The 24985-nt window shown below is 44.2% G+C and overlaps 2 protein-coding genes across 9 annotated transcripts in view; one reads left to right on the top strand and one right to left on the bottom strand.

The window, feature by feature from the left end:
• Nucleotides 1-366, top strand: part of ARID3B (AT-rich interaction domain 3B) — a 39986-nt gene extending 39620 nt beyond the window's left edge. For both annotated transcript variants that reach the window (XM_087941538.1, XM_087941537.1), the window contains exon 9: nucleotides 1-366. This exon is cut by the window's left edge and continues 1983 nt beyond it. The gene's annotated coding sequence lies outside the window, so the exon portion shown is untranslated.
• Nucleotides 367-5000: 4634 nt separating this feature from the next.
• Nucleotides 5001-23040, bottom strand: LOC113442211 (uncharacterized). Of its 7 annotated transcripts, none has more exons than XM_087941531.1 (18): nucleotides 22860-23040; nucleotides 21455-21776; nucleotides 19828-19976; nucleotides 18441-18747; nucleotides 17179-17273; nucleotides 16283-16382; nucleotides 15945-16092; nucleotides 14876-14970; nucleotides 13786-13974; nucleotides 12647-12876; nucleotides 11612-11828; nucleotides 10636-10709; nucleotides 9823-9940; nucleotides 8664-8747; nucleotides 8082-8189; nucleotides 7496-7606; nucleotides 6662-6722; nucleotides 5001-5861 (listed from the first exon to the last, which is right to left on the bottom strand). In XM_087941531.1, the coding sequence occupies exons 2-18, from the start codon at nucleotides 21656-21658 to the stop codon at nucleotides 5341-5343; spliced, it is 2811 nt and encodes a 936-aa protein (XP_087797657.1). In that variant the 5' UTR covers nucleotides 21659-21776; nucleotides 22860-23040; the 3' UTR covers nucleotides 5001-5340. The 7 variants fall into 7 exon arrangements, with proteins under 7 accessions (XP_087797657.1, XP_087797660.1, XP_087797662.1 ...); XM_087941534.1 differs by having other exon boundaries at nucleotides 14876-14965; nucleotides 15949-16092; XM_087941536.1 differs by having other exon boundaries at nucleotides 14876-14965; nucleotides 15961-16092.
• Between the last annotated feature and the right edge of the window lie 1945 nt (nucleotides 23041-24985).

Here is a 24985-nt window from a genome sequence, read left to right as displayed (position 1 = left end):
ATCTTGGTTTCTTGGTTGTTGTTTCCTCCAATCCAGCTAAGATTGTCTTAGTTTCTCACTGGGTTGTTTCCCTCAAATCCAACTAAGATCATCTTGGTTTTTAACTACAGCCGCTTTCCGCTCAGATGAGCAACGTCTCACCTTAAGGTAAAAAAAACATCCCACCCTGGTCAAACTCAGTCATCCTACAGAACTGCAACAGCTTCTCCCGAGCAGATGAAATACCTCAACAAAAAATAAATAAATGTACTTATTGCTGTGTTGTTGGGTGGGTTGGGGTTTGTTATTTTTTCCCCTGTTTGTTTTTTGGTTTTTTTTTTCCCACCTCTTCTGGAAGGATTTGCGTATGTTAAAAGCTTCTTTTTATATGTCTTGTCGACTGCTTTTTAGTTTGAATTTTATATATTGTAGCACCAAAGAGACACCAAACGAAAGTGGGAGAGAGAGAGAGAGAGAGAGAGAGAGATTAAAAGAGGAACAAAACTTTCCCCCTGGCTTGAAGGAATGGAGGTTTTGATATTGGCCCCAACCACTTCGGGCGTGGGAGAGAAGTCGGCATTGGTGGCAGGTTAATTCCTCTTCTTTTTTTTTTTTTTTTTTCCTCCTCCTTAACCCCAAAAAGGCCTTTTTCCCCCCCTTCTTCTACGGCAGTGTTTCACCTCAACCTTGGCAACTTTAAGAAGAGCAGGTTTCCGCTCCCAGAATTCCTCTCCTCTTTAAAGTTACTGATTTGAGAAACGTTACTCTGCAGTATGGCGCTTTCTAAATGTGCAGGACTTCCAGAACTCCTCACCTGAGACGCGAGTTATAATTCTGACGTATCCGAAGAGCACTCAAAATGGGTCAAGTCGGAGGAATCTGTGATCTCCCAAAGCTTGCTGAGACAGACCCACCCAACCCCAAACACGGCCAGTAACGAGGGGCTGGATCCCTCCCCGTTTCTATTTTAAACAGGTCTTTTAAGGATCTTCTTCCACCTCCTCCTCCTCCTCCTCCTCCTCCTCTCTTGGCCAACAGGCTTCCTTCCATCTGAGTGGGCAAACATTTTAGCCACGCTGCTCCTTGAAGGAGGAGATGCGCTCCCTGGTTGCCACGTAGCCATGGGAGGACAAATGAAGAAAAGCGATAACTTGGGGACAGCCCAGATCCACCCAATGTGGGCCAGATACCTTGGAAAATGCCCATATCTTGGTCTCTCCTCCCTCCCTCCCTCCCTTTCGCAGCCCTGCCTTATTAGTGGTTGGGTTGTGACTATTCCCACCCCCGTGTTTTCATCCACCCGGGAAAGAAAAGTTCTTGGAAGAGAATCCATAGGCAAGAGTGACTTGGTCTTGGCATGTCAAGCGGTGGACATGCCAAAGGACACTGTACGTCCCTTTAGCTACCCCTGAGAGGACAGAGGCCCAGGTTGCAAGAAGGACAGCCCCTATTATCTCCTGCCCTGCCAACTGGACCACCAACTGGCCAAGATAAGCTCCGCCGTGGCTCCAATCTGCAACCTCAACAAAAAAAAAATCCACCTCCTTCGCTCTGCTTGAGAAAGCAGCCATCTTTCTCATCGAAAACATTCGACTCCGAAACGTGTACCAATCCGCCTGGGCCCACGTCCCCAAAGCCCCTTCCTGCTTCCATTCCAAGGGCAGGCAGGAAGCCCAAAGATGGTGCTCCAATGAGGTCGTTTCTTCTACCCACCTTCCTCCAGCCGAAGAGTGCGCAGATAGCAGAGCCCCATGGTGAATGGAGTCTTCCGATTAAGGCAGGGCAGAGAGAGAGAGAGAGGCTTAAAAAAAATGGAATTGGCCGTCCAGGATCTGCCAACCTTTCCTGGCCACTTGTGGCTTTTTAAGCAAATGTTTTGCCCCAGTAGGGATTTTTGATCCTCCGCGTTGTTTAGAAGTTTCTCCGGGAGGGTGGCGTGCGTCCCTCTAAGATCGTCCCGTCTCCCATTTTGTAAAACCGAACCCTTGGCGGCTGTTTGAAGGAAACCCTGGCCGCCTCTGCAGGAGGAGACCTCTTGATCCCATAATTGTGAGGGCTTCTGCAGGCTGACGAGAGCAGAGAAAGAGAGAGAGGGACAAGGGGATGCTTTTGCCAAACCCTTGCGTCTTTTTAAACTTTTATTTATTTTTAAGCACGCTTCTCCGTCTCCGGGGGTTTTACCCCCATCCTGGAGCCCTCTTGAGTATCAAAACTTGGCCTTGGAGGTAAAAAAGTCATTTTTGGGGAGCTGGGGGGGAGGTAAAAAAGGATGGAAGTTTGCAAGCCCATGTAGTTTATTTTTCCCCTTCATCTCAGGGAAATTAACCTCCCACTACTGCTGTCATCTCTTCAATATGTCTCAGCCCCCTCCCAAATCATCGTACCTCCCCCCAGCCACGCCCAAGTTTGCATCCCTTGCAGAGAGAAAGCTGTTTGAATCACTGGAGTAGCTTTCCCAGGGCTGGTGGCGGGGCGGGCAGCCTTCATTCCTCTTAGCAACGGACGCCGCTAACCGGGATCCAGGCAGGGAGTTAAAGAGTTTGTTCTTCTTCAGGGTTTTTATTGTTTGTTTGTTTTGGGTGGGAGGGGGGTGAGCTAGATTTCGGGAGGGTTTGTAACGATATATATATAAATATATAAATATAAATATATACCTCATTCAGATTAAGCTGCGGCATCACACGTTGGCTCTGTTCATGGGGGGTGGGGGAGGCTCTTATTTTTTGCTCTGTCTGCTGCTTTTTTTAAAATTTGGGACTGAAGACGGGAGCCCCCTCAATTTCAGAGATGCCCCGCCGTGGCGGTGGTAGCGTTTCTCTCTTCGGTGGGATTTGGGGGGGAAGGGGTCCGTAAGGCGGCAGCAGAGCACGCCTCCATTGGGTGGGTGGGTGGGGGGGACATCGGGTGGGATTGTTGGAGAGGGAGGGAGCCTTCACCCCTTCCCTTCCCTAACTCGGGATATTAAAAGATTGTATGGCACTCAGGACTTTTCAGTACGACGGGAAGGGCAGGTTGTTTGAAGGGCAGATCCGTGTTTTCAGAGGGTGGCTTCCTTCCCACCCAACCCCTGGACATCCAAAAAGGCCTTGTGGCAACTTGGGCGGGCCAATTGGGCGTTGAGGGAGGCCCGGCCCTAAAAATGCCTAAATCATCCCCCTCGAACCTGGGCCGTTCCTGCTTCCTGGCCGAGGGTCTCCGTTGGGTCCATCTCCTCGACCCAGAGGTCTCCAAACTTGGCCAACTTTCGAGGCTCGTGGACTTCAGCTCCCAGAATTCCTCAGACAGCCTCTTCCCTATGGCTGGCTGGGGAATTCTGGGAGTTGGGTCTCAAAAAGTTGGCCAAGTTTGGCAGGTCCCTGCCTCAACCTGTTGAGCCATCGCAGGATCTCTGACCTTGGAAGGCCAGACTGTGAAGCAGGGCTGCCCACAGGGGTTTCCATCCGATGTTTCAAGGGTAATTTTTCCCCCCCTTTTTCCCTCCCCATTTTTGCCCTTAGTCCAGCAAGCATCCCGCCCCACCCCGGTGCTTTTTTTAGGTAGCCCCAGAAGTCGGATGGGTGTGAAGGAGTACGGAGTTATCCCACCCCACACGCCACCCGAGAAGGATCTGCGCGCAAAATCCCTACACAGCCCTTTCCAGCTGCTGCTATTCTTTTTCCTTCCCTTCCCAAGAGGTCAGAAAGAGGAAGGAAGGAAAAGGAAGGTAGTCAAATCTAAAGATCAGGTCACTACAGCAGCCTTGGAACTAGTTTGTTCTTAACTATTTAAAGAAAGAAAGAAAAAAAAAGTGATAGCCTAGATGGTGAAAAACTAAAATACCTCAGATGTTTTCCTTCCAGCAAGTGTCTGTATATGTTGTCGTTGGGTTTATTTTTAATTTTTTTTTTTTCTGTTTTGTTTTTGTTTTTGTTTTCTATCTTAACAAGTTATCTGAATGTTTATATTCCAATAAACTTCTACCTCTTCAGATCGTGGCTTGTCGTCGTCCGGTTTCTTCGTCCTACGTATTGGGGGCTCAACTCCCCCGAAAAGGGCGGCAGGTGCTTTGGAGGCGTCAAAAGCTTCTTATCGTTAAGGTTTATTCATGTAGTCATCTTTATTATCAAAGACGTCATAAAACGGCTCTTTTGTTTGTTTTCTTGAAATGATATCACAGTGTCAGAAATCTGCCGGTTTCACTAAAGCCAACACAGGTTTGTGCACCCTAGTGGAAAGCAGCGGAAGCGATTCCGTGATTCCCTCAAGGCCCTTTGGAGGGCGAAAACAGCCTCCCCTGGGCTATAAAGGCCCTCCGGAGGCTGAAAATGGGTCCTTCCGGTTTTTTTCCGGAAGGCCCATTTTTCAGCCTCCCAAGGCTGCAGAGGCTTCCCTCAAGCCTTTGGGAGGCCAAGAAAAGGCCTCAAACGGGCCGAAAATCAGCTGGGAGGCGCACGCGTGCGCAGTGCAGGTGATTTTGGCTGGGGCTCGCGTGCCCGCACAAATGGCTCGGCGCGGCACCTGTGGCATGCGTGCCATCACGGCACTAGAAGGGCTGCAGAATTCTCTTCCTTTTTCAAATCTCTATGGTGAAACCTACCAGGAAATCTCCCTCCTGTCGGACAGCAAATGGCTTTGTTGGAATCGGTGGGGATGTTGGGTTATTGAGTTACGCCCGGCGGCATAAACAGCAGCTGGCCGTGTATCTCGAGCATCTTGGCCGATGATAAGAAGCCCTTGAGATAATGGAGAGCCCCAGGACCAATCTTCTCCAAACCCAAGAGAATGTCGACGGGAGAGAAAACTCAAAATTGCAGGAGCCAGACTCTTAATCGGAGGCCCCAGCTGAGCGTCCGGCCCTCCTTGTGTTTATGGTGGGTTCTTATTTTCACATCCTTACCTGCCAATGAGGTAATAGATCTCCCCCCGCCAACATTACTAGCTTCAAGCAATCTTGCGATTAGCAGAAGCCTTGAGATGGGAACAGGCTTATCCTCCCCTTGGAGATCCTCCACAACTAGGCAAAAGATTAAATCCAGCTTTTTTAATATCTATCATAATATCTTTTATTGTAATTACAGTCTAACAATGACTTGATATCAAGAGGACAGTACTTTTATACACTGTGAATTGTGAACATAAAATTAGGAAGGAAAAAGACTGTTGATATCGTGCACAAGAGATAGGTATCAACCAACACACTGTACAATGGAAAGATTTTGTTTTGTGTTTTTGTGTTTGTTTATGTTTCTTGTTAAAAATAAACATTAAAAATATATATATTTTAGAAAGCAGGAGAAGAAGAAAAAAAAACTCAGTGCATCCTTCCTAAGGTCAGATCCCCGGGCTGATGTTTCTTCTGTCCTCACGAACCAACCTTGGTTGCTACGCTTCTCTTCTGTTCTCCGGCGATTCGGCCCTCTCTCGAAAAGGGGACCATGGTCTTGGAGCCCCAAAAGGCTTGGGGGACAAAAGCCCTGGGCTCCAGGGTCTGAGTAAAACTTCATCCTCCACATGCTTTGGGGGGACGGTTGGAGAAGTCACGGGGACTAATAAAAGCTTGTCCAATGCTGAAGGTATATCCGAGAAGATCCCGTGTGGTTGATGAGATGCGCCGGAAGGTAGAAGCAAGGAGGCCTTTTGCGCCATCCTGATACTCGAAGGGTATCTTTGCTGCCCCTCAGCGCAGGCTTCACACAGCTCCTGTATCTCTGCGTGTTGGGGAGAGGGTGGAGCTTCATCCTTCCGCGAGGAAACCTCCAGAACCTCATGGCAATGAGTAGTTTGCGCACCATCTGCGGGGCTGGTGGAAAGTCTTGGAACCTGCAGTTCCTTGTGACTCTTTGCCGACGGTCGCTTTGAAAGCTGGTGGATCTGCTGGATCTGTTCTTGGAATCTCAGTTTGGCTGTTGGGGAAAAAGAGCCAAGCTTCGTTTTAACGACCGTCCACTCCTTACAGATCGTCCTCGGCTTACAACAGTCCTTTCAGTGACCGTTGAGATGTCTGTGGAGATGCTCAATCCTCCAGTTCATGGTTGTCCCAAAGGTGCCTTTTATTTTTTTTTATTTTTTTCCCACGAGGCAATTGGAGTTTCCTGGTTTTTCTTTGAAGATGTTTCGCTTCTCGCCCAAGAAGCTTCCTTCAGTTCTGAAGAAGAAGATCCGAAGAAGCAAAACATCTTCAGAGAAAACCCAAATTGCCCCTTGGGAAAAAAAGCAACTTTGGGATCATTTAAAGCTACCGCAACACTGGAAAAAAAAGTGATGTATCGCCGTTTTTCACACTTAACAACCGTTGCAGCATCTCCAGAGTCACATAAACAAAATTGGGATGCTTTCAATAAAACGTTGGATGATAAAAGGGGCTGAACTAGCTATAAAAAAAGAGACAGACATCACGATCCTGGAACTAAAACTATATTGTCCACTTAGCTTTCGTTAGCCTCTAATGACATTGTCAGAGTGTAAAACTACCATTGAAGAGATATGTGCCTTTATATCTCTTCAATGGTAGTTGTATACTCTGATGATGTTAGCTGAGGCCTACGAAAGCTAAGTGGGCAATAAGGATTTGAATCATCTTGCATTAAAGCTGGGAGAGAGAGAGAGAGAGAGAGAGGAATATGAATATATTCAAATAAAAGGATTTGAATCATCTTGCAGTAAAGGTGGGACCTCACTGAAATAAGAGCCAAAAGTTCCTCACCTTGCATTAAGTTCTCATTTTTCTCTTTCAAAGTTTGAATTTCACAGGCCATGGCGGAAATCTGGAAGTGAGGAAACAAAATTTTAACAGAATCCCGCAAAGAGAGAGCCAGGAACCTTTGAGAACCTGCAGCCGGAAGGCAGCTAGCCTTCACTTTTTGGATCTTACTTAAAATTATTTTGATCCTGCCTTTTTTTTTTTTTTTTTTCAAATAAACTTTTCTCCAAAGCTCAAATCGGTCATGGAATGCTTGCAACGGTTGGCGGTTCGTTGGTTCGAATCCCTAGCGCCATGGAATGGAGCGAGCTCCCGTTCCTTGTCCCAGCAGCTTCTGCCAACCTAGCAGTTCGAAAAAAAAATGTAAAAATGCAAGTAGAAAAATAGGGACCCCTTCGGTGGGAAGGGAACAGCGTTCTGTGCGTCTTTGGCGTTTAGTCCCGCCGGCCAAATGACCACGGAGACATCTTCGGACAGCGCTGTCTCTTCTTCGGCTTTGTAACGGAGATGAGCAGCACCCCCTAGAGCCGGAAATGACTAGCACGCATTTGTGCAAGGGGAAACTTTACTTTGCAGTCTAAAAACCCATTTCAAGAATCCCAAGTCAAGAAAGAAGACGAACGAAAATAAAGACATCCAATGAGAAGAAACGTCTGCTTAGCTTCAATCCTCATCCATCTTTCTTGAGTCTCCTTGCCTTATAGCCATCCCATACATTAGGGTCGAGTTATTTTCAGGAGCACCTTCCATCTACTGAGGTGTGAGTGACAAAAACAGCCTTCTTTTCCTGCCAAGTTATTTTTTTGAGGACGCAGCCTGCAAATGAGTTGTGCTTACCACATCGGTTTTTGCTTTCAGCTGCTGCCGAAGGCTCTCTTCTTCTTCCTCCCTTTTGGATGTGTCTCCAGCTTCCCAATGTCTTTCTTCTGGTGAAACTCCGAGGCGTCCCTGTGAAGCGGGGAAAAGCAAACTGGAGGTCGTTCTGGGGCATTGCTGGTGGTTCATCATCTTCGAGGCTAAGACCCCATCCTCAAAATCACATCTTGTGAGAAAAACCAAGCGGTTGGATCAGTCTAAAGCAGGGGATCTCCAACCTTGGCCACTTTTAAGACTTGTGGACTTCAACTCCCAGAATTCTGAGAGTTGAAGTCCACAAGTCTTAAAAGTGGCCAAGGTTGGAGACTCTTGATCTAGAGCACAGCTTGGTCCAGCATCCTACCATGGCTAACGGAATAACCTCTGCAAAACACTCCTTGGTATGCTCCAGAATCCGATATCCTCCCACCTAAAGTTGAAGGACCTAGAACCCATTCTAGGACCGTTGGGTCACCCCTGTTCCCCACCTCCCCAAAACAAGGTTGGTATCCACACAGCTGGGATTCAACTGGTGGCCCATCACGGTGATGGAAAGATGGCATCTCACCAGCACTCGCGGAACATTCTGGGGTGCTGTTGAGCTCTCGAGTCCCCCATCCTGATGCTTCCTGGTTCCCGCTTGCTGCTGTTGCCTCTGTCTGAACAGTTCCTTCAGCTTTTGGAGAACAGAAACATGGAATAGTCTGTGTGATGACCCAAAGGGACGTGGCACAAAGGCAACACAGTCAAATAAACAAGAACAGTCCCTTTATTATCTCCAACTCTGCCCCCAAAATGTCCAGGTTATCTTCGACTGGAGAAAAATACTCCCAGGAACAGCCTTCAAGTGGAGAAAATTCAGTCCAAAAACAAAGTACATACAAACCGTAACTAAAAATCCAAATCTCTCTGGTTTCTTCCCCAAACCTCAAAAACTATAACCTTAGACTGTCTACTATTGACCTCACCCCTTTCCTAAGAGGTCTGTAGGGGGCATGCATAAGTCCACCAGCGTGCCTACCATCCCTGTCCTAGTGTGGTTTTTTTTTTCTTATATGTATCCATTTCATGTATTCGTAACTATGTTTATATTTATACCTGTTATCTTATAATCGCTTGAAAAATAAATAAAATAAAATAAAAATCTCACCTGCTCAGTCACTGAATGATGTTGTAGCCTGAGACCTTCCAGCTGATTCCCAATAATCTTTGCCTCCAAGCCACTAGGACGCCCCTAGAAAGGGGGGAACAAATAGCTCTGGGTCAGCAAGAATTTCCTGATGGTCACTTCTCCTTTATGACATGGGAGATTAACCCACACAGCTCAAGATTTTTGTGAACTGATTGCAGATTATGAACTATTGTGACCTTCTAAGGTATCTCTTCAAGCAATTACTTCCTTATTCATCGATTGCAAAATGGATGGAATCTGGGCAACCGAATGAAGCTAGCAGAGTGTTTAATGGCCGGATGTCCTTCCTGTCACCAATGCGGAGTTTTGTTCATCCGATAATATTCTCAGTGTGCCCAGAGAGAGAAATATCTGCCGCTACCAAGAATCGAACTCGCAGCCTCCTGATTGTGAAGTGAGAGCTCCACCTCCAGGCCACTGCCCCATTCCAAACACCTCGTTATTCTCCTGGTTAAAGTCGATAAGGTTATGTAGCATGACCAATTGCTCTCTGCTCTTCAAACTTACATTGAAAGGGAATAACTACCTCAGACCTTCCCTCTTGTTCAAAAAAAATCAATCCTAATTCAAAAATTTCATGGGGACAAGAAGGCCCAGCTAGACCAGCTGGTTTTTCACCATGGCCCATTGGATGTCTCCAAGCTCACTGGTCTCATAGCAGCTGGGATGGAGCATGGAGGTGCCTTCTACATGTAGCTCAAACGTATTCGAGGTGGGTGCCAGATCCAACTGACATGTCTTCTTGACCAGGTGTTCTGACCCAAGCCTCGTTCAAAATCAAAGAAACACGAAGTATATATTAAAGCAAACCTTTTTAATGCATCTCTGTGAATTCTGTTCATTCACAGGAAAGAGTCATTAAAACTAATTGAACAAAAGACTAATTGCAGATAAATATCCAAAGCCAGATGTTTAAAAAAAAACAAAAAACGGAGCAACGAGGACTCTGAGCATAAAGAACTTCTTTGCTTCCTGCAAAGAAGCCAACCCCAAAGGCTGGCTTTTATCCCTTATGGGAGGAGCCATCACCTTCCAGCCTTACTCCCGAATTGCCCATGCTCTCAGAGACCTCAGCCATCCGCACCTGCTGCCAGAGAACCACAACACCAGAACTAACCTTCTCACAAGAGGTCCCCAGACCTTCCCTTGTTATCTTCGGCTCTGAGGAAGTTCTCGTCTCCAACACAGTTCTGTCTCCATCTTTGGTCATCCTGAGATCTTTCAAGGCTTGGTCCCTGGGGATAAGAATTCTTTTGAACTCAGTTGCAACACCTCCTGGAAACCAAACCCAATGCTTTGTGTCTTTGGGCACAAAATGACTTTAAAAACGCGTCGAAATGAAGAAGCAACAGCAGAGGAAGATGGAGGCCTCCAGAGATTATAGGAAACCAAAGTTCAATAACATTCCCTGTAGATCTGAAAAGTTTTTCTTCCTGTTTTATGCAGTGGAAACAACCGTCTTCGTAGAAAGTGCATTGCCCGTTATGGGAACCTGGCATTTTCTAACATTTTGCTTTCTCCTCCAGAAATAGAAATAGCACTTAGACTTACATACTGCTTCACAGTGCTTTTACAGCCCTCTCTAAGCGGTTTACAGAGTCAGCCTCTTGCCCCCCCCAACAATCTGGGCGGTCATTTGACCCACCTCGGAAGGATGGGAGGCTGAGTCCACCTTGAGCCTGGTGATATTTGAACTGCCAAATTGCAGGCGGCTGGCAGTCAGCAGAACTAGCCTGCAGTACCGCATTCTAACCACCGTGGCTCAGTGCAGTATTGTTATTACTGTTGGGTGGAATTTGCCACGACATAACAGCCTTGTCTGTCAAAAGTGCCTTTTAATTCCTGGAGAACATGGACAGATCATTTCCTGTGGAGGTCTAATGGTCATTTATACCTTGAGATCCCCGTCTTGCTCTCTTGTTTTCCTTACTTTTCGGTAAGTTGCTCCTCCAAAACATGGACCAGTTGCTGCAGCCTCTGCTTCTCCAAACTCCATTCTGCGTTCTACCAAGAAACAAGAGCCCAAGTCAGCAGACAAGAGGCAAGCCAGCCCTGAGATGCTACTGCAGATGTTCTCCAGGGCATCACTGAGACTTAAACATGGCACCAGCTGTGACAAGATCCAAAAAAAAAGGCAGACCAATAAAGGAGAATATTTGTAACTCAGGGTTGAAAATGAGGAGTAATGGTGCTCTCTGAGTTTGGCTGTTTTCCTGCACGTTTCATTACCCAAACTAGGTAACGTCATCACTGCACTGATGATGTTAACTAGTTTGGTAAATGAAACATTGGTAAAGAAACAACCAAGGATCCCACAGTCCTCTTATTCTTCCTCTCCTCCTCCTCCTCCTCCTCCTCCTCCTCCTCCTCCTCCTCCTCCTCCTCCTCCTCCTCCTCCTCCTCCTCCTCCTCTCTCTCCTTCTTCTCCCTCCCTCCCTCCATCTCCTCCACCTCCTCCTCTTTTTGTTCTTCCTCTCTCTCTCCCTCTCTCCTTCTCCCTCCCTCCCTCCGTCTCCTCCTCCTCTTCCTCCTCCTTCCCCTCCTCCCCCTCCTCCAAAAACCCACCTTCCTTCTAGGACTGATGATGTTACCTAGTTTGGGTAATGAAAGGTCTGCAAGAAAACCACCAAGCTCAGAGAACACCAAGGACCCCACAGTCCTCCTTCCTCCTTTTTGTCTTCCTCCTCTTCCTCCTTCTCCAAAAAACACACCTCCCTTCTAGGACTGATGATGTTACCTAGTTTGGGTATTGAAAAGTCTGCAAGAAAACCACCACCAAGCTCAAGAGAGCACCAGGGACCCTACTGATCCTTGCCTACAGCTGAAAGATCAAAAGGGCCAGGACAATTGAAAATCCAGAAGACAAGGAAAGGGAGGAAAACTTATCAAGAAACTGTCGGCCGCACCTTGGCTTGAAAATCCTGGTTCTGGGCATTCATTTTCTCCAGGTCTTCTTCCTTGGTCTTCAGAGTGGCATTTCCTTCCTCCCATCGGTTTCTCCAGTCTTGGGAGATGGACCGCTGCTCGTCCAATTGCTTGCCCAACTCTTCAGCTTGCCTTTCAAGGTCCTGGCAGTGAACCTGCAGAAGACCTTTCTCCTCCTGTAATTGGATCAGAGATTCCCTACAGAACCAAGGGGGAGAGAAGGTAAAAGGTCCGTGAGAAAGTGTTTGTGGATTCTTCAAAGCCACCTGGAAAGGAACAGGGGAACTGATTTTTGCACCCATGGCATTGCCTCTGAGGAACATAACCCCTCTAACCATTAGGCTACCTGGTTCTCTTGGCTCAGGTAAGTTGGTCAACTGCCTTGGAACGCCAGTGAAACGGATATGCTCAAGGAATAACGTTGCACATCCATGGTTTGAGCTGCGCCACTTCCTAGCCAAAGAGGCTGGATGTCAGGATTCCGGCACTTAACCCCATTTAAACCATGAGTCTCGAGCCAAACTTCCAAAACTTAAAGATTTATTAGGAATAAACATGCCAGAACTGCCTGGGTGTAGCTGACTCTGTGACACATCATTCATGGTCACCCTTGACCCTGGTTTTCCCCCACCCCCTGGGTGTATCGTAATTCATATTCTCCAATGGGACACCTCCATAGCCAAAAGCCATCAATCGTGCTCTCCAGTTAGAATTTTGCGGGGCAGAAACTTCAGTCACCTAGTTACTATCTTTGAAAAACTATTTATGGAATGCAAGTTGCCCACTGCTTCCCCCTCCCTTTTTGTTGGCAACTCTAAAAGACCATAGAAATATTTGATGAGTTGAAATTGTATTTGTGACAGGCAGACTGACTATCCGTACAAACGTTATGCACGGGCAAAGAAAACCCCACACGCACACCTATACAGAGATTTTCGTATCGCAGCATCTTGACGTCCTTCTGGAGCATTTGATGATGGTCCCCATCATGGGATGAAGGTCTGAATGCTTCTTACCTGAGATTTTCACAGCTTGCCTGCAGAGCTTTCTTGGTCTCCTCCTGGCCTTGCAGCTCCTCCGTTCTTCCGAGAAGGTGTTTCTCCTTCTCTTCCAGCAACTTGTCCTCCAGAGCCCGGATGTGGTTAGCCTGGGACTTTTCCTCCTCTTCCAGAAGATGCAGTTTTTCTAAAAGAGCTGCCAGCCTTTGGTGGCTCTCAGCTGCTATAGAAGAAAGCTCTTCCTTCGACTGGGAGAAGAACAGCAGGAGTGAATAGTGTCAGTTTTCAGATCAGTTCACCTGGCCCAGGTGAGCTGGGTTCAACTGGGCAAAATTACAGGTAGTCCTCTCGACCTATGATCATAAACCCAACACCCCTTCTAGCACTGATGATGTTACCTAGTTGGGGAATGAAACCCCTGCAAGAAAATAACCAAGCTCAGAGAGCACCAAGGACCCTACAATTCAACCATAAGCTATATTCTCTTCTATGTTACACTAGATATATCCTTACAGATTTCAGGTTGATGTTCCTCCTCCAACTCCTACTCCTACTCCTATTCCTACTCCCTTCCTCCTCCCCCTCCCTGCAAACCCCACTCCCTTCTAGCCCTGATATTGTTACCTAGTCAGGTAATGAAACATCTGCAAGAAAACAGCCAAGCTCAGGGAGCATCAAGGCTCAACCCCCTATTCGACAAATACAAATACAACCCTGTCCGCAGTTCAGCCCTGAGCGCCAGATATTCTTTTCTGTGTTACTACTGGATATATCCTGGGAGATTCTAGGATGTGGCTACCCTTGACCCCGCCCCCCCTCCATCTCCCATCCAGCTCGGATGGCAGTCTCTACATCCTGGCTTCTTTCTGGGGAAACTGTGTGGCTAAATCTCTTATCCACTGATTCTCCAGGTGTACCTTTACCATAGGAGCCTTAACAGGCAATCCAAGGGCTGCGAGCTAAACGGACAAGATTCACAACACGTTCAAAAGGCAGTGGCGGACCACTTCCATATTATGGACAAGAAAAACTGCATGGTCGTGTGTCCATGAAGATATGGGCAGCTGAGCTCCATTCTTTTGCTTTTTATTGTTTTTTTAAAATTCCTCTCTCTAAAAAGAAGAGGAACACGGTCCGTTCCCAGAACGGACATTTACCTGTCTGACAGATTCCATCTCCTCCTTCATGAGGGCTTTCTCTTCTTCCTGTTGATGGACCTGATTCTTACAACTTGCAAGCTCTGATTTGAGAGCCGAGATCTGGTCCCCGGATTCTTCTTGATTTTTCTGGGCATGTTTCAACTCCAAACTGAGGTGCTGGACTTGCTGAAGCAAAGCTGCATTCTTCTGCAATGAAGTGGCCACGAGAGAGATCTTTCTTATCCCATTTTCTATCCATAAATATATGGATAAAAATATATATTGACTGTTTCCTAGTATGATTTGATGGCTTATTGCACCCTATGACTACTATTGTGTTGTACCTGATGATTCTGGACTCTTGACTCTTTCTTTTATGTACACTGGGAGCTTATGAACCGAAGACAAATTCCTTGTGTGTCCAATCAAACATGGCCAATAAAGAATTCTATCTATCTATCTATCTATCTATCTATCTATCTATCTATCTATCTATCTATCTATCTATCTATATCTATCTTCTATCTATCTATTTTCTATCTATCTGTCTATCTATATCTACTATCTATCTTCTATCTATCTATTTATCTATCTATCTTCTTTCTATCTATGTATCTATCTATCTTCTATCTATCCTCTATCTATCTATCTTCTATCTATCTATCTATTTATTTATCTATCTACTTTCTATCTATGTATCTATCTTCTATCTATCTATCTTCTATCTATCTATCTTCTATCTATCTATCTATTTATCTATCTATCTTCTTTCTATCTATGTATCTATTTTCTATCTATCTATCTATCTATCTATCTATCTATCATAGAAAAAGCATCCCGCGAAAAGGAAAACAGCCTCTTGCCTCATAATACAAGGGTAATTTGTTGCCTGAACCAAGAGATCTTTTATATATATAAAAGTCTGACTCACAGACGAACCCGATACAGAAGCCTGATGATGGCAGATGAGATTCTGCCGAAACGTTGCTACAACTTTAAAAGCACAACTACAATGACGTGGGAAAATACCCGAACAAAGCTGAACGCCATACATGTAAGTACCCGTGAAAACTTAAGAAAACACACACACATACACACACACACACACCTGTTTGATGTTCTTGTAAGCAGCTTGGAGTTGGCATCTTTCTCGCTTGGTTTCCAGTGGCTTTGTAGCTGTTGTATGGCTGACTGAGCTCTGCTCTCCCCGAAGACCCAAAGGAAGAGAAATGGGCTTATGTTCTTAAAAGTAATTCTCAGACCATCACGTTTAACAGCGGCGAAGTCAAGAACTGAGTTTGAACTGGCTAAGAAAGGAAGTTGGAAAAAGAAGCGAAGGGAGGGATCTCAAGGTCTGGAGAGAGGGATAGAAACATTGGACAAGGAGTCCCAAAAGTGTTTGGTTTTTTTTCCAGGAGACCATTGGACTTCCTTTTGTTTTTCTTTTGAAGACATTTTGCTTCTCATCCAAGAAGCTTCACCTCTGACTGGAGGGTGGGGAATGGAAGGATTTATACACCTTTCAGATAGCTGGTCATTTGCATCCACTTGGAGGTTTACCTGTGTCCTCAGGGTCACCTGAGTAACGCTCCGGTTCTTGTAGTCTGCATTTTTTTTTTCTTGAAAATCCGTTCATTGTCCCACCCCCATTCAAAGGGTTTTCATCCCAAACTGTATAGCTAAAAGTCTGTGGAGATTCTCGACCAAGGTTATCGCAAAGGTGCTTTTTCAAAAGGCAACTGAACTCTCTTGTTGTTGTTTTTTTCTTTTGAAGACATTTTGCTTCTGATCCAAGAAGCATCTTCAGCTCTGACTAGATGGTGGGGGATGCAAGGATGTATGTTCCTGGCAGACAGCTGGCCATTTGGAATCTTTTAGAGTCACTAAACAAAATCCAGTTGCCTTTTAGCTATACTTATTGGAGAAGGAGGATTAGAGAACCCTGAACCGCAGGGTCATTGCCGGAAAAAGACTTTAGTGGCCATGGAATGGGATGTTTCTCATTTTGAAAGGAGTGGTGGGCGGAATGGTGTGCCCTGCCACTGAGACGAATCCCGTTTTGATGTCTTGCTTATTGTTTTCCAACAGCACCACCCTTTCAATCTTAACAAGGGCAGCCCCATGAAAAGCCCATTGCAGCAGTCAAGCTGCTCTCTCTCTCTCTCTTTCTGCTAAACTCACCTCCAAACTCACCTCCTTCACGCATTTCAGCTGCTGCACCATCTCGTTTCGTTTCTCTTCTAAGGTCTTGATGCAGTTCTTCAAAGCACCCAAGCTTTTTTGGAGGTTCCTCAGTTCCTGGCTGACGTCCAACATGTCCTGGCTCTGAAGGGAGTATTTCCACTTTATTTTTGAGCTCATTTCTCACCCAGCCAGCCACCCCAACAGCCACATCTTCTTTGCGCCATTGCCACATTCTGCTTCAATGCAGAATAGCCAAAAAAAAAAAAAAAACCATCCTAAGCTAGGGTCCGTTTCAAATCCAGAAGTTAAGATTTTGGAAGGTTTTTCTTACCACAGGTTCGCTGTGACCGAAACTCTGGGAATGCAAGCGGTGATCCCTTTTACCAAAATAAGACCTCGTCTTGGCCAGCTCCATTTCCATCTTGAAGATCCTGAAAGACACACCAAGCAAGAAGGTGGATTTCTGTATCTCTAGGAATATCTTTGGTTTTGTAGAAGCCACAAAATAGTCTCAGTATTATGAAATATTTCCCAGTTTCAGGAGTGGACAGAGTTGGATTCTTTTGAAGAACAACAACTTCAACTTCTTCTTCTTCTTCTTCTTCTTCTTCTTCTTCTTCTTCTTCTTCTTCTTCTTCTTCTTCTTCTTCTTCTTCTTCTTCTTCTTCTTCTTCTTCTTCTTCTTCTTCTTCTTCTTCTTCTTCTTCTTCTTCTTCTTCTTCTTCTTCTTCTTCTCCTCCTCCTCCTCCTCCTCCTCCTCCTCCTCCTCCTCCTTCTTCTTCTTCTTCTCCTCCTCCTCCTCCTCCTCCTTCTTCTCCTCCTTCTCCTTCCTCTTCCTCTTCCTCCTATTACTATTACTATTAAACATTCCATCTTCCATTAAACAGTGTGTTGTCTGGTTACTAATATCTGTGCAATAACCATCAACATTTACTACAATATATATTACTTTGATATTGACTTTCTAATCTTACAATCATAATATGGTATATAATAAAACTTTCCATTCCTCCCTCTTAACATATCTTCTAGTATAAATATAGTGATAATACTAAACATGGTGAGCTTAATCATCGTATCAATTACAATTGTCATGTTTACATCTCTATCTTAACGTATTTTAATAATTCGCTAGTCTCCTTCTTTTATTTCTAACTTCCATTTTTCTCCCCTTTTATTTCTGATACGCAATACCCACTCCCGTACTACAAGAAGGGGGCTACTTACTTATCATCCAGTTCCCCTTTTCGTGTCCTGCCTTCCAAACGAATCACTTCCAACCACTTTCTTTCCTTCTCCAGGTAGGCAAAGGAGCTTTCCATCTGCTGCAGGAAAGACAGGAGTCAGGGGAAATTTCACAGGCAGGCCTACACATTAACCAGAGCCTTGTGGGGAGGGGAAAAATAATAATAATTGGTATTTTCTCCTGTAACAATTTCTCTTCGTCGAAAGAGAATTTGCTTTTTAATTTAGAAATTCTTTTACGGAGAAGATAATCGTTGCGTAATCTTCCTTGCTGCAACTCTTTAAGTGAATCGCTGCAGTTAGTGACGTTAGCACCACAGTTGTTAAGCGAATCTGCCTTCCCCCATTGACTTTGCTTTTCAGAAGGTCCAAAAAGATTATCATGTGACCCCAGGAAATTTGCAAAACCGTCATAAATATAAGTCAGTGGCCAAGCATCTGGATTTTGATCACATGGCCATGGGGATGCTACAATGGCCATGCCATGCCTCTGTTGGAATCTGATTCCGAGGGAGAGGAGGAACAACTGACAGGGAGTGGGAGTGGGCCTCCAGTGGCTGTGAAGGAAACTGGGGAAGGGCACAGTCTGGCTGGGCATTCAGAGGAAGACCCAGGCCCACCCCCTCTTCATCCTAGGGCACGCAGGGAGGAACAGGAGAAGGGAGCTATATGGGTTGCCTGGCTTAGGGGGGAGGAAAGGGCCTTGATCCCCTTCATGGGCTGCAGCTGGGAAGACTTGTTAAAAGGGCAAACTGCGCATGGCAATGTTGCTGGAAGCAAAGTGTGAAATTATTCTGGTTTGTCAAGTCTTATCTGAGTTCTGGAGTCTTCCCAAGTGTGTGTGTGTGTTTCGTTATCTTTTGACCTCTTCAATCCTTTGTCCTGCCCTGTCTTGTTAACTGCTGCAGTGTGGTTTGTATTGGTTTTTATTTATAATTTAAATGTACTTTGGGTTTGGACGGAATTTCTTCCCTTTGAAAACTGTTTTTGGGAGAGTTTTTTCTCCAGCCAATGATAACTGGACACGGGGATCCAAGCTGGAGGTATTAAAGGGACTTTGCCTATTTTTGTGACTTTGTTGCTTTTGTGCCACACCCCTTGGGGTCATCACAGGTCATAAGTGTGAAAACACAGCCACGAGTTCCTTTTTCAATGCCGCTGTAACTTAAACAGTCACTAAACGAATTGTTGTAAGCCGAGGGCTACCTGTATAGTCCGCAGATTAGGATACGATCGTACATTACCTTCTGTTTTAGGGAACAGATCTCAAATTCCATCATGTCAACTTCCAACGCGAGGTTCCATGCTCCAAACTCTTTAGGTTGCCCTGCCAGAGAGTCGTCCCCTTCTCTTAGCTTCCCGTTCCTTGGTGTCTCTTCCAGAAAGTTTGCCTGCAGGTCCGGCTGCGAGCCGCTCCACCTTTTTCTAGCTAACGGCTGATCGGAATTAAAGTCCTTTGTATTGTTGTTAGGAAGGTGGGATAAGGAATTCCTCCTCCTAAGATTTGAACCGGGAGGCTGCATGCCGTAGGCCAGATTGCTTGGAACACCTCTGCCAAAAAAAAATTAAATAAATGCATAAATAAATGCATAAAAAGAGCTGAAGAAGCTTCTTGGACAAGAAGCGAAACTTCTTCAAAGTAAAACGAGAAAGTCCAGTTGCCACGTGAAAAAAAAAAAGGCACTTTTGGGAAAATACATCCCAGGGATGTAATTCAATTGGAGACCTGTATATTCCACGAGTCAGAAAAAAGGCTGTGAAAATATCTACAGACCTCTTGCATCCTGGACATAAATTGTTTCAACTTCAAAATGGCGCTATAGGGCATTGCACACCAGAACAACTAGACACAAGGACAGTTTTTCCCCCCGTCCTATCGCTCTGCTAAATAACTGATTTCCACAATTCAGTTAAACTATTTAGTAAGGCTGTATTACTTCTTCTCATCTTTCCTATTACCTTCTCTACTTAGGATATAACCGTGTTGCTTGTATCTTACGATTTGTATTGTTTATTTAGTATCCTAGTATGATTTATGTTGATTGCTTATTTAGTATCCCATGACTATCGCTAAGTGTTGTACCTTATGACTATGACGAATGTATTTTTATGATGATTATGATCATAATTTTTATGTACACAGAGAGCTTATGCACCAAAGACAAATTATTCCTTGTGTGTCCAATCACACTTGGCCAATAAAGAATTCTATTCTATTCCATTCCATTCCATTATATTCTACTTTTATTCCGATATTCTCTTCTTTTCAGTTCAATTCAATTCTATTTTTATTCCAATATTCTATTCTATTATTTCTTATTCTATTCTATTCCATTCCATTCTATTTTTATTCCGATATTCTATTCAATTCTATTCTATTCTTTCTTATTCCATTCCATTCTGTTTCTCTGTTCTGTTCTATTCTTTCTTATTCCATTCCATTCTATTCTATTTTTATTCCAATATTCTGTTCTGTTCTATTCTATTCTAAATTCTATTCTAAATTCTATTCTCTATTCTATTCTATTCTATTCTATTCTAGTCCCGCTATATCCAAAAGAATAACATACACCCCCATTAGATTCCATGCCAAAGCTTCCCCGCTTCATATCCACTTTATTCCAAACCTACGTTCTGTCGTTGTTGGACTGAGAACCAGGCTGGGACCCCACAGACATGGCTCTCAGAGGCCCAGGGTGTCGGAAGTTTATGCAGGTTCCTCCTGGGTTGCTTCGTGGGCTGCTGAGCTCTTGCTGAGCTATTACTCCACTGCTCTTTAGCTGAGGGAATGGAAAGAGAAAAGAGGAGTTTCAAAACTTATTTATTTGTTAAGCAGGTACGAGAAAGCAAGAACACAGCATATAAACATATAAGTATAAACATATAAGCATAAACAGTATATACATAATAAACGAGTATGAATAAATGGAAGCCGTAGGGCAGGGACGGTAGGCACGCTGGTGCACTTATGCACGCCCCCTTACAGACCTCTTAGGAATGGAGTGAGGTCCACGGTAGACAGTTTAAGGTTAAAAGTTTTGGGGGTTTGAGGATGTAAGCACAGAGTCATGGAGTGAGTTCCAGGCGTTGACCCCCTCTGTGGCTGAAGTTGTATTTTCTGCCATCGAGTTTGGAACGGTTTACTTTGAGTTTGTATCTATTGTTTGCCTGTGTGTTATTGTGGTTGAAGCTGAAGTAGTCACGGACAGGTAGGACGTTGTAGCAGGCAATTTTGTATACTAAGCTTAGGTCAGACCGTAGGCAGCGTAGTTCTAGGTTGTCCAGGTCCAAAAGTCCAAGCCTGGTAGCATAAGGTATTCTATTGCGAGCAGAGGAGAGGAATTTCAATTGGGAAAATGTGACTGTCCTAGACCAGGCCAAGAGGGCAGGGTAAGAAATAAGGGTTGGAAACTAACCAAGGAGAGAAGCAACCTGGAATGAAGGTTGCTTCCCTAACAGGGAGGACAATGAACCAGTGGAACAGCTTGCCACCAGAAATCGTGGCTTCTCCATCACTGGAGGTTTTAAAGAAGAGACTGGATAGTCACTTATCTGAAATGGTATAGGTTCTCCTGCTTGAGCAGGGGGCTGGACTAGAAGACCTCCAAGGTCCCTTCCAGCTCTATTCTAAAGTCCCAAAATGCCAGGGAATTTCTAGGAGCATCCAAATTGTGATCACGTGACCGTGGGGGACGCTGCAATGGGGATAAACTGTGAAAACACGGTCATGAGTCAGTTTTTTTTCAGCGCCATCATAACTTTGAACCATCACTAAACAAAGGATTGTAAGTCGAGGACTTCCTACCAGTCAATGTCCTACCAGTCAGTGACTACTTCACCTTCAATCGCAACAATACAAGAGCACACAACAGATACAAACTCAATGTAAACCTGATTGCAGAAAGTCCAAACTTGATTGCAGAAAGTACGACTTCGGCAACTGAGTGGTCAATGCCTGGAATTCTGTAGTTTCATCCTCTAACCCCCACTTCTTTAACCTCAAACTATCCACCATTGACCTCACCCCATTCCTAAGAGGTCTGTAAGGGGCGTGCATAAGTGCACCATCGTGTCTACCATCCCTGTCCTTTTGTCCCTATTTATTCGTACCTATTTCCTGTATTCTTACTCATGTTTATGCTTATACATATAATCTTGTAAGCGATCGGCAAATCAAATCAAATCAAAATAAATAAATATGTGGGAGTCCCTTCACCTGCAAAGGTTAAGAAGCCAGTGGAAACACCTGAGTGCTTACCTGTGATGGAAAAGGACTCTTTGAAGGAAGGATCTTTTCTGAGGCCAAAAGCGACCCACAGAAGGATATGGGGTTTCCGCTGGTATTTCCAGACTCTTGGCTGTGGAGTCTTGAGTTCTCCACAGAACTGTGTTGGAAACCTCCATCGACGCCTCCGAATCGGGAAGGCAAACTCTGAAATCCAGTCCACTTACGGAGTAACATTTAAAGGAGTTGAGAATCCCAGGAAAACTTCTCTTCTCTGAGCAACGTGGCCGAATCAATGTGGTGCTCCAATCTGGAGTTTGGGCTGACGGAGGTTTGTGAACCCAGTCTGAAGAACCTAAAAAAAAAAAAATCCATGACCCAAAATAAAGGGGGAGGAGAACTTTCCCCCAAAACTAGCGTTTTCCCCAATGCATAAAAATGTTTCTTCAGAACAGAACACAAAGTCTCACAATCAGGACATTTAAAACGGCCCCAAATTTGTGCCTTCATTCGCGAGTCCCATGTTTGTTCCTCCAATAACTACGTTCGAACATTTCACATTCGCTATTCTCATGGTCTTCATTTCTTATAACGTACTTTTGCCCGAAAACAATGGGATAATTGATTCTAATTTGCTAAATGAAGTCCTAAATTCACTAGATGGCTTCAGTTAAGTCGTTGCTCTGCAAAGAGATGGTTTAATTTATTAAGCCACCTAGAATAAGGGCATTATTTCATTCGGCCGATTGTTTTAGAGGATGGTATAAAAACAAGATCTTTAGCAATATAGTTGCAAGTTTGAGTTCTACATGTTTTAGGTAATATCGATTGATTTACTGAACTGTTTTATCTAATGCCTAATTTAAGATTATCTTTATATTTTGATGTTTTGGCCCCAAGTAAATTTTCTCTTTATTTATTTCAAGGGAAAACCTTTAACAGACTGAAATGCAATGATGTTCAATAAATCAAAAAATGCAAAACAAAGATTTGCTAATCCAAGCCTAAAGAGATATATACACACAGAAAACTACAAGAGAAGGAATGGGTGGGAGGGAACCCTTAAAAAAAATGGAGCAACTTTTGGTGGATGTAATAAAGAAGAAATAGACTCTGGGGGAGTTTTACCTGGAAAAAAAAATTGTACTAAAGAGGAGAAAGAAAGTTACACAAAGAAAGTTAAACAAAGAAAGATAGCAAAGTCGCTGTTGGGAAAAGACTCTCCAGAAAGAAACAGATTCTCACATCCAGCCCAAACTCACGCATATATAGAGGGAAGATTCCATAATCAGAGAGAAAAATTAGAAATTATCCTAATTAGAAAGCTTAAGTTTTTCCAGATTGTCTGTGTCGAGCAGGTGAGCCCAGTGTTCTTTTCAAAAGGGAAAATCATAGACAAAAGTGATTTTTAAAAAGGGGGGTTATCATTCCTGCTTACCTCCCAATAATCAGCGCTGCCGAGTGGCAATCTCAGAATAAGCTGGAAGTAAGTAACAATCTTCCCACCTGAACAACCTGGTTTCTGTAAGCACTAGCTTTCCCTAGGCCAAGAGGAACAGGGCAGTTGCTGCCATGGGAACTGTGGTGGCAACTAATCTTGGTTCTTACTTGCTTTCGATTGTTCAGGAAACTGGTAGGCCTGTCAGGTAAGGAGAAATGCGGTCACCTGCCAGGTAAGGAGAAAAGTAAACTTCGCCTGACGCGCCTTAAGCTGAGAAGATGGGCGTTTTGATAGCAGTGGTTTTGCTCACTCGTTAGAAGCAAAAACCGTCAAAAGTCACTGTAAGAGATGATGTGTCAGAATAGTATCTGAAAAGCCACAAAGAAGTCAACAATTTTTGAGTTCATTGACAGTCGTCAGCAGAGTAGAGGATTAAAACTTCCAAAAACAAAAAGGTGGAGTTAAAAAAATAAAGAAGTTCAGACTTCATTATGCCATATGGCTTTGGTGAATAAACAAATGCGTGATTTAACATGGTTTATTGAATAAACAATTGACTAGATTCATACATGGCAGGGAGCCATTTATAAATTAGATGGCTGGGCTGGGTTCATATCATAAGCCCGTAGGCCAGTAGTGTCAATGGCTTGTTTGCACAATGATCAGCTGAATCACAAATGCTAGTTGTTTGGAGTCACCAGGGTATTTAAATTGTAAAACTAGCCACATCAGGTTGAGTTGCAAAGCTTCATTCACATGATACACACATCCAATTGGTTGAGGATTTAGTAACGGTGTTTGTACCATGTGCTAAGTTTAGTTAGACTTTGCTCAAAACAAAGGCCATTTTGTTCAAGTTACAGCTCAGCATCTTCTGCAAATGCAGAAAAAAAGAGTTAATTTAGCACCCAGGTCCAGTCTGGGGTGTCTGAATGAAGCCATCAAAGACTCAAGATAACCATCTTCTCTTTTGCCCAGACTGTGAACAGAGCTAGTGTGGCTTAGCTGTTGTGATCTGCTGAGAAGGAACATTGTACACCAAATGAGAATTTTTTATAGAATAGAATTCTTTATTGGCCAAGTGTGATTGGACACACAAAAGGAATGCTCTCAGTGTACATAAAAGAAAAGATACATTTGTCAGGAGTCAAGAATCATCAGGCACAACACTTGATGATAGTCATGGGGTACAATGAGCAATAAAATCATACTAGGAAACAGTCAATATAAATAGCAAGGATACAAGTGACAAAGTTACAGTCATACAGTCACAAGTGGGAGGGGTGATAAGGAGTGATGAGAAGATTAACAGTAGCAGTAGTGCAGACTTTGTAAATAGTTCGACAGTGTTGAGGGAATTATTTGTTTAGCAGAGTGATGGCGTTGGAGGAAAAACTGTCCTTGTGTCTAGTTGTTCTGATGTGCAGGGCTCTATAGTGTCGTTTTGAGGATAGGAGTTGAAAAGGCATTTATGCCCTGGTTCCATCTCAGAGGACAATTACGACTGCAGAAAAAACAATGGCTACCAACCTGCCTTCAATCAAGGACCTGTATATCCTGCACGAGTCAAAAAGAGGGCTGTGAAAATATCTACAGACCTCTCACATCCTGGACATAAACTGTTTCAACTCCTTCCCTCACAACGAAGCTATAGAGCCCTGCACACCAGAACAACTAGACACAAGGACAGGTTTTTCCAAACGCCTCTGCTTAACAAATAATTCCCACAATACTGTCCAACTATTTGCAAAGTCTGCACTACTATCACTATTAACCTTCTCATCACTCCTTATCAACCATCCCCTCCCACTTGTGACTGTAGGACTGTAACTTTGTCAGTTGTATACTTATGATTTATATGGACTGTTTCCTAGTATGATTAGATTGCTTATTGTACCCTAGGACTATCATTAAGTGTTGTACCTGATGATTCTTGACTCTTGACAAAGGTATCTTTTCTTTTATGTACACTGAGAGCATTTGCACCAAGACAAATTCAATTGGCCAATAAAAGAATTCTATTCTATTCTAAGTTTAGATATAATTTTTTTTGCCTTAGTTGAATATGTGATCATGGTCATGTATGTATTGAAATGTAAAAACCTGGAATCACGTGATTGGAA

This window comes from Pseudonaja textilis, chromosome 13 (genome assembly GCF_049901715.1).
Source record: "Pseudonaja textilis isolate UNSWEBS1 chromosome 13, rPseTex1.2, whole genome shotgun sequence".
NCBI lineage: Eukaryota > Metazoa > Chordata > Lepidosauria > Squamata > Elapidae > Pseudonaja > Pseudonaja textilis.
This window is presented reverse-complemented; position numbering and strand designations above follow the sequence as displayed.

Coding starts and splice junctions, on each gene's coding strand:
- LOC113442211 (XM_087941530.1), bottom strand. CDS start 21,658: ATGTTACTCCGTAAGTGGACTGGATTTCAGAGTTTGCCTTCCCGATTC. Junction 18,748..19,827: donor CAGTCCAACAACGACAGAAC/GTAGGTTTGGAA, acceptor TTTTTTTGGCAG/AGGTGTTCCAAGCAATCTGG. Junction 11,829..12,646: donor GCAAGCTGTGAAAATCTCAG/GTAAGAAGCATT, acceptor TTGGTTCTGTAG/GGAATCTCTGATCCAATTAC.